At 40.7% G+C, this 17,010-nt stretch overlaps 1 protein-coding gene across 1 annotated transcript in view; it reads right to left on the bottom strand.

Moving 5' to 3' along the window:
• Positions 1 to 17,010, bottom strand: part of SMPD3 (sphingomyelin phosphodiesterase 3) — a 66,865-nt gene that overhangs the window by 33,954 nt on the left and 15,901 nt on the right. Inside the window, exon 2 of the mRNA XM_065416835.1 lies at positions 4,186 to 4,261. Within this exon, the coding sequence (XP_065272907.1) occupies positions 4,186 to 4,261 (76 nt within the window). The remainder of the gene's footprint in view (positions 1 to 4,185; positions 4,262 to 17,010) is intronic.

Raw genomic sequence — 17,010 nt, 5'->3', positions numbered from 1 at the left:
TGTTATGACAAACCGTGCCCAATGGGATAAGGCTGCTTCTGAAGGTCAGTCATACACTCAAACCCTTTTTAAGGGACTTGGTACCTCTGTACCATACTGGGTCAGACCAAAGGTCCATTTAGCCCAGTACAGGTCTGTCGCATCTTAGGCGCATTTAACATGTGCGATTTCAGCTTTATGCGGTTGGCAAAAACCAAAACAAAAAAAAAGAGAAAAATAACAATTTAAATACTGTTTCTGTAGTGCGGGCAATTCCGCCCGCCATTACACTCAATGTAATTTTGACTATACGCGATTTTCGCTTTAGGCGCTGACTGCGGAATGTAACCCCAGCGTAAGATGAGACAGACCTGTATCCTATCTTCTGACAGTTGCCAATGCCAGGTGCCCCAGAGGGAATGAACAGAACAGATAATCATCAAGTGATCCATCCCCTGTTGCCCATTCTTTTGACTATGAGTGGTATCGTGGCAGGTATTTGCCCAAGAGCCTTAGCAGGATTGAGTAGCCCTTCATTTATAGAGAGGGCAATTCTGGCCAGGCCAGAAGTTGTCAATATTTCAAATACCTCATAAGACTTTTCTTGCATCATCATTGTCTCTATATCTAGGGTTTGTGCATTTCTCATGACAAGTTCTTGAAATGACAAAGTACAGTGCCAGTACCTGTGCTGGTGGCACAGCTTCATTAGAAGATGAAGAAAGGTCATTAGGTGGTGAAGTAGGATGATGATGATACTCTGGACCCAGGTCTGGTTCCTCGTGGTACTCCTTGCTGTCTGTTGTCAATGGTCTGGCCAGAGATGCCACCAGAGAGTGTTGCCAGTACCATGATCTGTGCTGGGGAGCTTTTACTCTGTCCCGTGCTGGTAGGCTGCTCTTTACCACCAATTTATGCCATGTGGGGCTTGGTGATTTTCTTCCCAGAAAGTGTGTGATCTGTCCCTGTAGAAAGACATTGAGTTCACCTGGAGTCTCTGCCCCTGCGCTCAGGGTGGTCTCTCTTCATACCACAGGCATTGGTTTCTGCATCAGTGCTGGTATCAGTATGAGCATTGGGTCTTTTCTGGGCATTTTCTTTTCTATGCTGGTCTTAGGTGTGGCATGTTTGTTCGTTGGAGCACTCAAGAGGGTCTGTTTATCTGGTATCTGAGTTCTGCTGTCTCCTCCAAATCTTCATAGATTGCTTTAGTAGATGAAACTTCAACTGTGCATGCTCAGTGAGAATGACTAGCATACCAAGCACCTCTCCAGTATATGGGTCTCTCCTAAACAGAAGAGGCATCTGCTGTATCCATCTTACAGGGGAATTAATCCTTTGCAAGAAGAGCAGGGCTTAAAGTCCGCAGGTGTAGAATCTGCCATGTTCAGGTGCTCTGTACTGACTGGGGGCATACAAGACAGTCTGTCTGTCAACATTCAGTCCAGGTGGTAGGACATTTTTTTGGTTAGCTGATAAGTCCAAAAACATTTGGAAAAATTCTTTCAATCCAAAACAATGTTTTATTTAAATTTCAAGCTTTTCTACCTTTAATTTAAAAAATAAACTTAAGGTAATTTTGAAATGAAATATCATTTTGAATTGAAGTTGAAACATTTTATTTTGAAAATGTCAAACATTTTGACTCTCTCTTTTTAAATTGTAAATGGTTTTTCAACTGAAACAATTAGCCAATATTGACATAAATACTTTAAATGATTTGGTTGATCCAAATCTGCATTGTTGGGGGGGAGGGGGGGAAGGAGAAGAAAAAAAAAAGTCAGAATTTTACCAGGCTCTACCAGATGGGTTGATTTTGTTCGTGGTGGCTCTTTATCAGTGGATCAGAAAAATTCTGAACGTTTCAAAGAATTTCAAAAAGACTTAGTGGGTAGGGTTACCATACGTCCGGTTTTTCCCGGACATGTCCGGCTTTTTGGTAATCAAACCCCCGTCCGGGGGGAATTGCCAAAAAGCCGAACATGTCCGGGGAAAATACCGGCCGGGCACTTCCCCTCCCGGGCTCCAGCTGCTCTGCTGCTCCCCTGACTCTTCAGCTCTGTTTAAGAGCCGAGCTGCCCGAGCGCTCCGGCTTCGGGCAGCCCCCTTGCCTCCGGACCCCGAGCCGCTGGCCGGGCACTTCCCCTCCCGGGCTCCAGCTGCTCTGCTCCGGCGGCTCGGGGTCTGGAGGCATGGGGGCTGCCCGAAGCCCGAGCGCTACCGGCTTCACGGTTTGCCGGGCAGCCTCCAGACCCTGCGCCCCGGGCTGGGCGCTTCCCCTCCCGGGCTCCAGCTGCGCTGGGGAAGCGCCGGCCGGGGGCGCAGGGTCTGGAGGCTGCCCGGCAAACCGTGAAGCCGGTAGCGCTCGGGCAGCCCTTTTCGCATGGCTGGGAGGGAGGAGGGGGAGTTAGGGCGGGGACTTTGGGGAAGGGGCGGGGAATAGGCGGAGTTGGGTCGGGGCCGGGGGTGGGAAAGGGGCGGGGCCAGGGCCCGTGGAGTGTCCTCTTTTTTATTTTTTAAATATGGTAACCCTATTAGTGGGTGGTAAAGCTTAGTTGGTCAGACCGTTTCCAGGTTCTGTCTCGCTGTACAGAGAGAGCTTAAGGAGATGCAGGGCACATGCACAGCCCCGACAGACACTGCTATTCAAGCCTCTGGGTCTCATGTACATAAGGGGCATATGTACCTACAGTGGGATCCACACTGATACATACACTAAGAAGAACTGAGAAATCTGCTGATAAAGAACATCTTCCCCATTCTTTTAAAAAGAGTTCAAACATATACAATTCTTAGTCTCCCAGCCACTGCTGGGCTTTTTATTCTATTTTATATAGTTTGTTTTACTTTCCAGCATCATGTATCATTTCATGAAACAATGCATATAACATAGCAAGCACTATATATGGTAGTAGCTGAAGAAGTGGAACATGTTTTTAAAATAGGACCAGCAATATTTTCTAAACAGAGCATAAACTTATTAACAATTTATGTTGGAAATGGCAAGCAAAAATCAGGCAGAGAATCTGGGCTTCTTCCAACTTTTTGATTTCTACTTGAACTGCTCTGTGTGATGACTGATCGGCTTCACTTAGCATGGTTTTTCAGGGTGCAGGAAGTTATTCCATTTATAATCTTTTATTATGATTTTCTGGTGTGTTACAATGAGTCTCAGAAAACACTATACCTTTGGATTCTGGGAAATATCTTGTTATAGGAGCAGGTAAAAAATCAGAAACTTGGTATTTCAAAGTTCGTTTTTGTCCCCAAGTTGGGATGAAAAATTCAAAATTTTTCATGGACTGGACAATGTTGATTTGGGAATGTCAAAATATTTTGTGTAGACTTGGTCTGACAGTAATCTGTGTCCCCCTGAGCTGCTGAATTCAGGAGTCTCATGCCCCCAATTCCCCTTAGGGGTCTGGTTTCTTCATGCCACTATTGTCCTCTACAGGCCAGGGAGCCAGGCCCATAGGCAATTACCATTAGGAATTGTGGCATCTCAGTTCAACATTAATGTGTCTGCCTGATCAGAAATGTGTTTTGATTTGGGTTAATCTGACCCTAACTAAATATTTTCTTTAGATTTTCCCAACAGAAAATTGAAATATTTCCATTTTCCCATGAGAATGTTTCAATTTTGTGAAAATTATATTTTCTGTCTCAAACATTTTCATGGAAAATTCCTGACCAATTATGGTATTGTCATCAACAATTTTTTTTTATTCTTCTTGGTGCAGCAGTGAGAGCTGCAGCGTAATATATAAAATAGTGACAGTTTTGGCTCAACAACAGATGCTTCAGAAAAGAAATGGTTTATTTCTCCATTGTAGCTAATGCTTGGGAGTTGCTTTGATACCTATCAGCCTGATCCGGCATGGTGATGAGCACTCTTAATTTTTAAGCCAAAAGAGTGTAGTGGGGGCTCAGCGCTGCCCAGGTTCAGGTCCCAACGTGCCGTCAGTAAAATCTTTACTCGTGTGCAACTTTTGGTTGTGTTTCAAGAAGTGGCTGAAGAATCTATGATGTGTGGCTTTTACAGATATCTTATTTTCTCTTTCCATCCCCTTGCTACTTGCATGACACTGTTACAAATGCAGGATGGGGAAAGATGTTTTGCTAATATGCTGCTCTTGCACTTGATTAGAGAAACTTCTGGCACAGAACTAGGAACACAACATTGAGAAAAGGAAATCGAGACAATACCTGCCAGAGCTTGCAAATGAGTGCAGGAAATGTATCCCACAATTCTTTGGTCCTGAGGTGTATTTCCCACTTGCACCTAAGAAAGGAAGAAAGAAGGCTGTTAATGAACATGTCACTACTATGGTCAAGGCCCTCTGTCCTGTGCAGAATACAAGATTTCAGTTGTTCAATAGGAGCTCTTGAGTTACACCCCTGAAAATACGCCTTCCCTCTCTCATCCAATGCCACTTTAAGCACTTAAATGGATCTAAGAGAGGCAAAAACCACAGGAGATTTTGCTTTAATAGAAGTCCTACTTGCCCTGTATGTTCACTGCCTAACTTCTTCTCTGTCCACTGCTACTTCAAACTGCAAAGCAGTCCCTGTTACTCTCTCTTGCCCGTCCACATCTCAGTGGTTATCTGCCTGCAAACAACTTGCCAGCCCCAAGCCTCCCAGCCCCTCCTGGCATGTGCAGGATTAAAGCCCCACGCAGAAGCACCCCATGAGACTAAGAAGCAGTCTCCACACACACAAAAATCTAGACATTTACAGAAAACTGGAATTCAGAAAAAGGGAAGGAGGCTTTGGAAAACAAAACAAAACTATACACTATTTTCTCTATTTCACTATGTTTTCCCATTATTTTCTCTATTGCCCAGTACTGTTTTTTGTTGATGGGGGAGAGGGAGTAAAGGTGTTGGAGAATTTTGCTTTGTGTTTCAATGAGACATTTACATTTTCCTCCTGCAGATTTTCACAGCAGCAGTCTCTGTACCTGTCAGCCAGAGCAGGGAAAATGTAAATTTTTTCCTCACTCTTCTAGATTCCCCAACTAGGGCATTCCAGACCCTCTAAAACACAGGTAGGGGATTCTTCCTTACAAGGGTTTACTTCCATGGTAGGTGTAGAGGGGGTTTCGGAAGCCCATTTTGCTACAGTGTAATGTACTCCATCTCTCCCACACACACGTTAGACTGTAGATCTGTAAGACAAACCTCTTGGAGGACACACAGGCACTAGAACTAAGTTGTGCTTTATTCTTTTAATCTTAATTAGCACTAGATCTGCCTCACCAAATAATAAAGAAGGATAATAAAGAAGAGATTTAAAAATATATTAGGAACAAAAAGAATCCTGACAATGGTATTGGTCCATTACTAGATGGGAATGCTAGAATTATCAATAATAATGAAGAACAGGCACAAGTGCTCAATAAATATTTCTGTTCTGTATTTGGGGGGGGAAAAGATGATATCATCTCATCAGATGGTGATAACATACTTTCCTTTCCACTGGCATCTTGGGAGGATGTTAAACATCAGCTACAAAAGATAGACATTTTAAAATCAGGATGTCTAGGTAATTTGCATCCAGGAGTTTAAAAAGAGTTGGATGAGGAGCTTGCTGGACCATTAATACTGATTTTCAATAAGTCTTGATGCACTGGAGGAGTTCCAGAAGACTGGAAGAAAGCTAATGTGCTAGTTTTTTAAAAAGGGTAAATGGAATGAGCCAAGTAAGTATAGGCCTGCCACCCTGTCCTTGATCACAAGCAAGATAATAGAGCGGCTGTTACAAGACTCGATTAATAAAGAACTAAAGGAGGATAATGTAATTAATGCAAAACAACATAGGTTTATGGAAAATAGATCCTGTCAAACTAACTCGATTCCTTTTTTTATGAGACTACAAGTTTGGTTGTAAAAGTAATAGTGTTGATATAATATACTTAGACGTCTGCAAGGTGCTGAATTGGTACTGCATGACGTTGATTAAAAACTAGAATGATGTAAAATGAACATGGCACACATAAATGGATTAAAAACTGGGAATCAGCCTCAAGTAGATGTGTTTCCAGTGGGGTCCCAATGGACCAGTTCTTAGCCCTACATTATTTAACAATTTTATCAGCAATCTGGAAGAAAATATAAAATCATCACAGATAAAGTTTGCAGATGACACAAAAATTGGGGGAGTGGTAAATGAAGAGGACAGGTCATTTATTCAGAGTGATCTGGATCACTTGGTAAACTGCGTGCAAACAATATGAGTTTTAATATGGCTAAATTTAGGAACAAAGAATGTAGGCCATACTCACAGGATGGGGGACTCTATCGTGGGAAGCAGTGACTGAAAAACATTTGAGGGGTAGATAATCAGCTGAACATGAGCACCCAGTGTGACTGTGACCGGAAGAGACAATGCCATCTTGGGATGCATAAGCAGGGGAATCTCGAGTAGGAGTAGAGAAGTTATTTTACCTCTGTATTTGGCACTGGTGTGACCACTGCTCAAATACTATGCCCAGTTCTGGTACCCACAATTCAAGAATGATATTGATAAATTGGAGAGGATTCAGAAAAGAGCCATGAGAATGATTAAAGGATTAGAAAACATGCCTTATAATGATAGACTCACAAACCTCAATCTATTTAGTTTAAAAAGGAGAAGGTTAAGGGGTACTTTTTGATTACAGTCTGTAAGTGCCTACACGGGGAAAACTATTTAATAATGGCCTCTTCCATCTAGCAGAGAAAGGTATAATGAGAGCCAATGGTTGGAACCTGAAGCTAGACAAATTCAGACTAGAAAAAAGGTGTACATTTTTAAATGTGAGAGTAATTAACCATTGGAACAATCTACCGGGGGTCATGGTGGATTCTCCATCAATGACAATTTTAAAATCAAGATTGGATTTTTAAAAAAAGATTTGCTCTAGGTATTATTTTGGGGGAATTCTATTGCCTATGTTGTACAGGAGACCAGACTAGATGATCATAATAGTCTCTTCTGGCCTTAGAATCTATGAAGTAAGGAACTTTCCCACACTTTAAATGATCTGTGTAAGGGTTAGGCAGATTTGCAGTCACTGCCTTCATGAAAGCACAAGGACTGATCATTAGCTAGTTCTTGTGGGAGCCCTGCTGGAATGGAATCATGGCTTGTTCCCCCAAAGTACTGGCCAGCTGTACCCAAAGATGAGGAAGTATGCTACACTCCTTAAAAGAGTACAATAATGTGGACACTCCTCCAAGGAGTCTGAGAACTTCTCCCGGTAGGGTGGTGCATCTTTGTAAAACCCCAATGAGGGCATGTGGTCAGCAGACACAACTTAGCCCTTAATGGGGAAATAGTCATCAATGGCAAGACTAAGATGAAACCTACCAGCTATGCTTTATAGACTGAGGGCACATATACTGCATGCAAATCAAACCAACCCTCTACCAGATTTCTAGAGAGCAGAATTCTGAGGAAGGTCTGCTTGCATAGAACTTATGAACACAGAACATAATAATACAAGAGAACATCATGAAAATCACTTGATAGACAAAGACTTCAGATGGATTTTTTAAAAACGGAATAAGGGTGGAGCATGTGTACAGAATATGTTCTGGCCCCATTGAAGTTAATGCCAAAACTCCCACTGACTTAAATGAGATCAGGATTTGGCCCTAGATGAATGGAACAGAGAAGCTGCTGCAGGTGCTTGATTTTCCTGCTCAGGATTTAAAACAATACAGTACCGCTATCAAAGAAAATTCCTGGAAGGGAAAGTTTTATCAGAGCCTCAAAAAAATAAAACCCATAGCTTTGCTGATGATTCCTGTATCACTGGACTTGATGAAGCCACCTTAAATTTCATCTGACATCCTTAAATAAAAATGCAACCTGGTTTTAAGAGGAGTAGAGTTTTGTCCATTTATTTGGATTTTCAGGTTCTCCAACTGTCTGAGAAATATCCTATTAATTTTACCGGCTTTGCAGGCAGTGAATTTACAGGTCATTTATGCTTGATAATGTCCTGTCAATGTTCATTATTTTTCCATCTGGAAAAAGAAGGCACATAATAAAAATCTTACATTGCTCTGGGCCTAGCTTCCTCACTCATCTTTTAACCAGTTTTCCAACTGGACTTTGGGAGCTCATTACCGTTCACACACAGTTAACTACTCTAAAGATCATTTCCAGCTAAGTGATGCTTTTCTATAGAGATGCTATGCTGAGACTATAGGTGGCTCTATGGAAAGTGTTTTTAATATAATAGTATATAAATTCCTATAGAAACTACTCTCGTTGCCCTAGATGGGTTACACTTGCACAGAGGTAGAGAAATTCAGTGTTCAGACTTTGTGTTCTTAATTGAAGTGGAAGAGGAACAAAGACAGGGGAGGTTTGGAATTAACTCAGCAGTTTTACCCCAAAGCCAGTGGATCCTTGCAGACCCACAGGGATATGAGGGAATCCTGGCTGGATGCCACGAACTCTTGCAGGAGCCTTGCTGCGGTTGTTCCTGCAGGCTGCCTCATTACATACACACCATTTTTCACGTACACATTAAATGAGAGTCTTATGCAGCAGGTGCAGCGCCAATACAACATTGTGGGGTTGTTAGTTTAAGAACAACACGCCTCTATCCTATAACACAAACCAGGGCACAATATATATTTTTCAAGCCATCTAACTGCAGCCAACTGAAACGAGATTTTTCACTCAACTACCAAAAAGGACATCTTCACCTCTAGAGTTTCTGGCAAATTACACATTTCTCCCACATCTGAGGAGAGACGAGCCTCCCACTCTGCCCTGCAAAGGGAAAAACAGAAGTTGCAAAATTGTTCTTTATTGTGGCAAGAGTGTACACTTTACACCTCTGTGTCCAAAACTGGCTGAACCATTTTCACTTTCAGGCTGTGACCAAACGTGGAAAGTTTCAGTCTGAAAGGTCAGTCTGAGTAAGTTTTATAGCCAGCTGAAAAGGCTTGTTAGAATGGAATCACTTATGCCACATTACCTTTATAATTGATCTGAGAAGCACAACTATGATTTATGTATGTACACGTAATTGTATTTACATTATATATCAAACTGTATTTTATACACATCTCACACAGAAACAAAAAGTACATGCATAATATGTATGTGTGTGAACAGAAATGGAAGAGGCCTCTCTAACTGTTTTTGAAGTTTCCACACACACACAAAAATAGTACCAAGTAACAGCCAAAAAGTTAACATGGCCAATATTTCCATGGAAAGCATCAATGTTCAAGTGCTTGCTGAATAGCCCTTACCCCAAACCTAAAATTCTGCCATTTTGTAACAGGGAGCTGATTTTTCTGTTTCACTGAGTGGCACCATTACCCTAAACTATTGGGCAGGATCTCTGTAAGCAGACATGATGGAAGAAAACATCCATGGTTACAACGGGAAAACAAAATTCTTATAACCTCTAGCCCAGTACAGCAAAAAAACCCAGCAAACTAAATATTATTAAATAAAATTTGATTACATATTCTATTTGTTATTCTGTAAATGAAAAAGCACTAAAGTATGGACAGCCATGATAGTAATATTGTGGAGGTCTAGTAGCTAACCCTATAATTCTACACATAAGCAGTGCATTGTTTTGCTGAATACTGCGCCTCCTCTGAGAGTGCTCCATTTTAATGGCTGTATTATATTGTGAGAACGCCATCTGGACAGCTCTGCGGGCAGGACAGTGGGAAAAGAACCCAGAGCATTCACTGTCCTTGCAACACAGATCTTGGTGTGTTAGTTTAGCTTTGGAAGGAGTTTCCACCTTCACAGAACTCAGTCATGTGGTCAGTATTTGACCAGCAGATTGCTCAAGTCTGGGACAAGAAATAAGTGTCGATTTCTGGTTCTTGCTGCCAAACACAGAAGGTGCTCTCTAATCCACTTTTGTACAGAAAATAGCAATTATACTAGGGCAACCCAATTCAAAATCACCCAAATAGGAATTAACTTTACCTGAACTGCATTGTTGGTGCTAGAAGGTCAGTGTCATAACAGATAATCTAGAAGACTGTCCCCCATGAGGCATTATCCTACACAGTGTTTTCCAAAAATGTCAGATAGACCGCAGGCTAAAGTTCACATAAACCCTATTTACTGCCACCCAGGGCCCAATCTTCCCACCTTTCCTTTGAAAATATTGTAGTCTATTCAATGGGACTATTAGCAAAGTAAGATACACTCACTGTGCATAAGAATGGGGATGTGGGACCCCAAGAGCCTAGATTACAAAACAAAATAGTAGCGTCTGGACAGTGTGATTGCAGACCACATCCAAAAGCACCACAATTAGAGTCCGTGGACTATTCACATAGTAAAGGATGGAGCATTTAAGCAATAGCTTTTAAAGTGCCCTTTCGTATGTTTCAGGTTGAAGGGTGATAAGTGTCAAATATGACCACTGTCACAACACAACTGATTTTCATATCATGTGACTATTAGCCTGACAGCAGGAAATATCCTGGGTTCTCTCACTAAAACAAATGTTTGGTATCAATAATCTCAGGAATGGCCTTTCAGTCCCCCTTTCTGTCTTGTTACAGAGAATATTTTACAGCACATATGAACTTAAAGGAAAAATCTTGCTCTGATCAATGCAAGAGTAAGAACCCCAAATTAGGCAGTTTTGGAAAACTATATTACGGGCTATACTATGGCTCTAATACAGCTGCATAGGGCAATATGGGAGAGTAAGACCCTTAGCTCTAGTTGCATTAGAACTGCCCAGATTGTGATTCCAGGTGTGGGGACGAGACCAGGGTTCCATTTCTGATGTTCCCCACTGTGAAGCTGGCAAGACATGAGAAGGGAGTATGCTATGCTCTACAGGCCTGTAACAGATTACTTCTGCCTCAGCACCAGCTCAGAGGACCACAGGAATTGCATTGCAGAGGGGTGCCTGAAGTACACAGTGCCTCTCAGGGCTACACTCCTGCAGTGGTGCCGTTTTCACACCAACCCTTGCTCTGGAATGTGCCTAAAGGCAAAACATAGCTCAAAATGCATAATTTATTGTCACCTGCCACTGCATCCTTCTATTGAGTCTCCTGTTATAATGGCATGGGATTGTGAAGAAGTGCCTGAAACTGCATCCCATGCAAATTCAAAATCCCATTGCAGTATCAGGCTCAATATTTGCTCATGTGGACATTTCTGAAGTGTATCTGTATGAGATATAGACTCCTTCTCAAACTGTATCTACTAGGGAAAATTCCAATAAACTAATATTAAAATATGCCTTTAAAGATTCCAAACCATTTTTGGTTAGGTAAACCACAGCAAGAGGAGCTAATTTATAATGGCCATACATAGATACATACAAAAACAATGAGGAGTCCGGTGGCACCTTACAGACTAACAGATTTATTTGGGCATAAGCTTTCGTGGGTAAAAAACCCACTCCATGCATCTGAAGAAGTGGGCTTTTTACCCACGAAAGCTTATGCCCAAATACATCTATTAGTCTTTAAGGTGCCACCAGACTCCTCTTTGTTTTTGTGGATACAGACTAACACGGCTATCCCCTGATACTTGACATACATACATACATCCTGCTAAATTCTGATGTTATCTAAAGCTGAATTAAAGTTGAGAGAATGTGTATGTGATTGAATAAAGTGTCCTGCTTATATAATTATACATTGACAAATGCAAAATTAGTACCTCTCTCAGTATTATACTGCAACATATAAAACATGTTCCAGTTCATAGTACATCTGCAAAGGTAAAACAAGATATAAATGCACACCCATTAATCAAACATTAGGACAGGTATGGAAACATCCAAGGACAGATTCTCATCTCTGTTACACCATTGGAAATCTGAAGCTTGTTAGTTACTCAGCAAGTAACACTCTGAAAAGAGCTTTTTATTTCAAAAAGGGTTTAGGAGGCAATTCTGCTAGGAAACAAGCATAAGTCTCTGTTGCTCCTTGTTTACATTGGACCTTCACTTGTGAACTATTAAATCAGTAAACAGTTCTGCAGCCTTCATTTACATTCCCAGGAGACTGAAATCAATAAAAAGCCCTAGAAAGGGGATTCCTTCTTTTTCTACACCACTCCCCAAAATACCATAGCATTGAGTCGGGCCTAACAGAATAAGACATTGATTTCCGAGGAGCCCCAAGCTGGAAAAGGGGAGAAAACAATGTAATGCCTAAAATCCCTCCAAAAGAAAGGAACTGTGTGATGCAGCACCCTCTGTTATGGGTGAGAAAAATCATTCATTTGATAGGCTTTGGCTGCCCATTCAGATTCTAAATTTGCCTTTATAATGAATAACAAAACACAAGCTGTCATAGTGACATGAGTTAATTTGAAGATCTGCCTCCAAATGATAGAGCTCCATGATAAATTTGCCTAACATCATGGCAAAACTCCAGTCAGTTACCTTAATACTGTGAGGTAAGACTAGCTCAAACTGACAAGCACAGTGGTTTGAGATTACAGCAATACTACTCTCTCCTTAACAACAAAAATTGTGTTTAGGAGCACTGCTGTTCAAACAAACTACTCAAACAGGGGCTTTCCATTCTGATATATAAGTAGACTGAATGGTGTTATTATTTTCCATGGAAATAAAGCATCCCAGATTAAGAACAGGAGCATGACACATAAATAGACTTTATAATATATAGCACAGTAGGCTATCACTACAGGAAAATCCTCCTAATTAGATTTTGTCAACGTGGCTCAAATGCAAGGGAATACTGAGAAATCTCGAGAAGAACACAAAGTGTGAGTTTGAACTATGAGTTATAGACAGAGCTATGGAGAGAGGGAGAAAGAGTCTGCATATGTATAAATAAAAGCTAAATATCTATCTATATATAAAAGCTAATAGTAATAGATGCATATTGAGAGACAACACACATAATAAAGGGAAAAAACGGGAGTATCTAATTTATCCCTGTGATTGGAGTAAGAATATTCCATGATAGTAATCTCTCAAATTGTTTCAACAAATCACCTAATGAATACTTCTATCAATAGTGCCTCAACCATTTCCCATGGCAAAACATTCTCTAAGGGCAGGGCCGGCTCCAGGCACCAGCTTAACAAGCAGGTGCTTGGGGCGGCCAAGGGAGAGGGGCGGCACCTGCGGCAATTCGGGGGCGGCAGGTCCCTCACTCCCTCTAGGAGTGAAGGACCTGCCGCTGAACTGCCACGGCCGATCGCGGCTTTTTTTTTTTCCCCCCAATTGCCACTGGCGATCGCGGCTTTTTTTTTTTTTTTTGCTTGGGGCGGCAGAAATGCTGGAGCCGGCCCTGTCTAAGGGACATGTCTAATCCAGGGAAACTGACCAGCATATCTGAGCAATTTCTCTGCAGTAGACAAACCCTACTTCCTATTGTTGAGAGATGTTTTCTATCTTCTTCCTTCAGTTTCTCCATTTCTTTTTTTCAAGCAATTGCTTCTCCTGAAGCTATCTCAGCTCTTGTGACTAGGCAAAGCTATTTATATACTTAATTGAAGACTTCACTTTCAGGATTGGGTTCAGAAATCTTGCATGATACTGAAGTCACAACCTGTCTTTTCAAATCACAGTCAAGAGGCAAGGCCATAAATCGAATACAATACTGAATTTGCTTTAGGCACCTAAGAGCCAGAATGGTACAAACATATTGGAAAGGATAAGAGCAACAAAATGATTGCTGGGTTGGAGGGATTCACTTATGAGGAATGAGTGAAGGGCTATATACACATTCCATAGCCAAGCTATATTTAAGGGGTGATATGATGGCCATCTACAATTCCCATAAAAAACAATAATGCAGAGGGATTATTGAGAGGTATAATTAAGCATAAGGGGATGAAACTACCAGAAGAGAAAATTTAGACTGAATATCGGGAAAAATCTTCCTCATAGATCAATTAGACTGGAATAATCTCCAAGAAAAGTGGTGGAAATTCCATTGCTTGGAATATCTAAACTAGATTAGAAAAAGCACTTAAAATATATTGCAAGAAAGAATTCTGCTATACTGGAATTGGTTTAATGTTGAACCAAGCCAAAATATTTTGATTTACAAATGGTGAACCATATCATTTTGACCAAAAATGTCTAAAAAAGTATTTCAACATGTCCAAATTAAGTTTTTGAGTTTTGCCTGAACATTTTCAGTTAAAATTTTTTGGTTGTTCTGCTCTTTGATTATAAGTCTAAATTTTCTGCAGAAACCAGTCTTTTTTCATAAAACAAAAACTAAATTTTCTATTGAAAAACATCTGGAATGGAAAAACGCCAACCAGTTCTACTGGTGATTCCCTTGCATTGCTATCCTATGGGTTAGGTGACCAAGCCTAATGACTCCGTGTAGCTTCCAAAGAAATTATATTTTATTCCTACACCATCAGCCTGTAGTATCTCTTGATTAGCTTAGATAGGTTCTACAAGATCTGCAAAAATCGTTATTTTACTATTTTGGCAGCTTTCTGTCTCTCTTGCCTTCAGGGATCTGTTGTAGTTTCTAAAGGAGATACATTAGTTATGTTATGTTAATAATTTATTATTATTATATTATTTAAGCATGTTAAATTTAAATAAATTAAATATAAATTAAAATGTTAGTGAGATTAGCTCAAAACTCTCTTTGGTACCCATCCTACCAACTACTGCTCTGAGTTCATGTCACGGCAGTTGACTCCACATTGAAGTGGGGGGAAATATGATGCTGAAACAACTGCAAGGGAAAATATGACTAGCAAGATTTGCACGAGTTTTAAAGTGGAGTGAAGGGGGAAAGTGAAACTATTTGAATATAATCAATACCATTAACTAGCAATTACTGGCTATGGAAAGGACCGAACCTATGCTCCATAATCTCTCCACCCATGCCCTATCCTTGTGGCATTTTAAATTCTCCCAAGCGCAAAAAGGGAAAGGACGGGGACGGTAATTCAGACTTTCCTGTCACTAAAGAGGGAAAAATATCCTTCTTAAAGATATTAATTGTAACAGGGTGGAGATACATGGTATTAAAAACTGACAAACAAAAACCCCCAAATACACCAGTGTCTGACACATCCAGGCCTAGCAGACACTAAATAATTTTTGCATTAAAATTATATGATGACAGAGGTTGAGTGTGTAGAAAATATTTAGGTCACCTCCCTGACTTAAATGGAACTGCGTTTAAAAGTTGTTTAAACAAAGCTATGCATGGCAGTATATGCCCCTTTTATACATATTAGGATAACTGCAGGTATGGGGGTAACGGATTTATTAAAAAACTCAAGAACCATCCCAGCCCTCAGCCCAGATCCCCAAATAATCTTTTATTCAGTTCACAAAATAAATAAGTAAACTACCTTTATACATACATACTCACCCCTTCCCAGTCCCAAAGAGGCATATGATTCCTGCCAATGCTGAAATCCATCTTTGAGCACCAGCAAATCTAAACACCTACTCTGGGTTGGCTGCTTTCCTGAATGTTGCGAGTTACAGAGACCACCCATCTTAACTTCCTGTCCTCTTCATGCCTTCTTCCATTCAGCTGATCCCATCCTAAGAAAACCCACCACACTGCAACAAAAATCATGGTACATTTGCTGCCATCACACTGCTCTTCCTGCTTGTGGTTTATACAACTTTTGCCATCTTTTGCTGCCTTGTCTATTTAGTAGTAAGCTGTTTGTCTAACCTGTTCTTAAAATCCTCCAATGATAGAGATTGCACAAACTCCCTTGGAAGCCTATTCCAGTACTTAACTATCCTAATAGAGAGATTTCCTAACTCCTCCTAGGTTGGTGTCATCCACAAATTTTATAAGCATACTCTCCACTCCATTATCCAAGTCATTACTGAAAATGTTGAATTGTACTAGACCCAGGACTGACCCCTGTAGGACCCCACTAGATAGATCCTCCCACTTTTACAGGGATCTATTTATAACTACTCTGTGTACGGTCTTTCAACCAGTTTTGTACCCACCTTATAGTAATTTAATCTAGACCACATTTCCCTAGTTTGCTTATGAGAACGTCATGTGTGACTGCGTGAAAAGCCTCACTAATACCAAGATATATTCTGTCTACTGCTTTCCTCCCATCCAGTAGGACAGTAATCCTGTCAAAGAAGGAAATTAGATTGGTTTGGCATGATTTGTTCTTGACAAATCTATCTTGCCTATTATCTGTTATCTTCTAGGTATTTACAAACTGATACTGTTCCAGTATCTTTCCAGATATTGAAGTTAGGCTGACTGGTCTATAATTCTCATTGTTCCCCTTTTTAAAAAGAGGTACTATATTTGTCCTTCTCCAGTCCTCTGGGACCTCACCTGTCCTCCATGACCTCTCAAAGATAATCGCTAATATTTTCGATATTGTTTCAGCTAGTTCCTTAAATACTCCTGGGTGAATTTCGTCAGACTCTGCGACTTGAATACATGTAACTTATCTAAATATTCTTTAGCCTGTTTCCCTATTCTGGCTTGTGTTGGAACATAAGAATGGCCATACTGGGTCAGACCAAAGGTCCATCCAGCCCAGTATCCTGTCTACCGACAGTGACCAATGCCAAGTGTCCCAGAGGGAGTGAACCTAACAGGAAATGATCAAGTGATCTCTCTCCCGCCATCCATCTCCACCCTCTGACCAACAGAGGCTTTCACCCTTGTTGTTAATATTAACTGTGTTAAGCATCTGGTCAAAATTAACCTTTTTAGTGTCAAGTTAAACAAAATAGGTATTAAACATCTGAGCCTTCTTGATGTCATACATTATTACCTCTCGTTCCCCACCAACTAGTGGACCTGCACTTCCCTTTCTCTTTCTCTTGCTCTGAATGTATTTATAGAACCCCTTCTTATTGCCTTTTATGTGCTTTGTTAGGTATAACGAATTGTGTCCCTACCCTTTCTGATTTTGTCCCAACATGCTTTTGCTATTCTTTTGCCATGTTCCCACTTTCTGTAGGATTCTATTTTGATTTTCAGGTCATTAAAGAACTACTGATGGGGCCGTATTGGCTTTATACTATTTTTCCTATCTTTTCTTTGCATTGCTATTGTGCTTTTG

The sequence above is a fragment of the Emys orbicularis genome, chromosome 14 (assembly GCF_028017835.1).
Source record: "Emys orbicularis isolate rEmyOrb1 chromosome 14, rEmyOrb1.hap1, whole genome shotgun sequence".
NCBI lineage: Eukaryota > Metazoa > Chordata > Testudines > Emydidae > Emys > Emys orbicularis.
The sequence above is the reverse complement of the archived record's forward strand: the minus strand, read 5'-3'. Positions and strand labels throughout refer to the sequence as shown.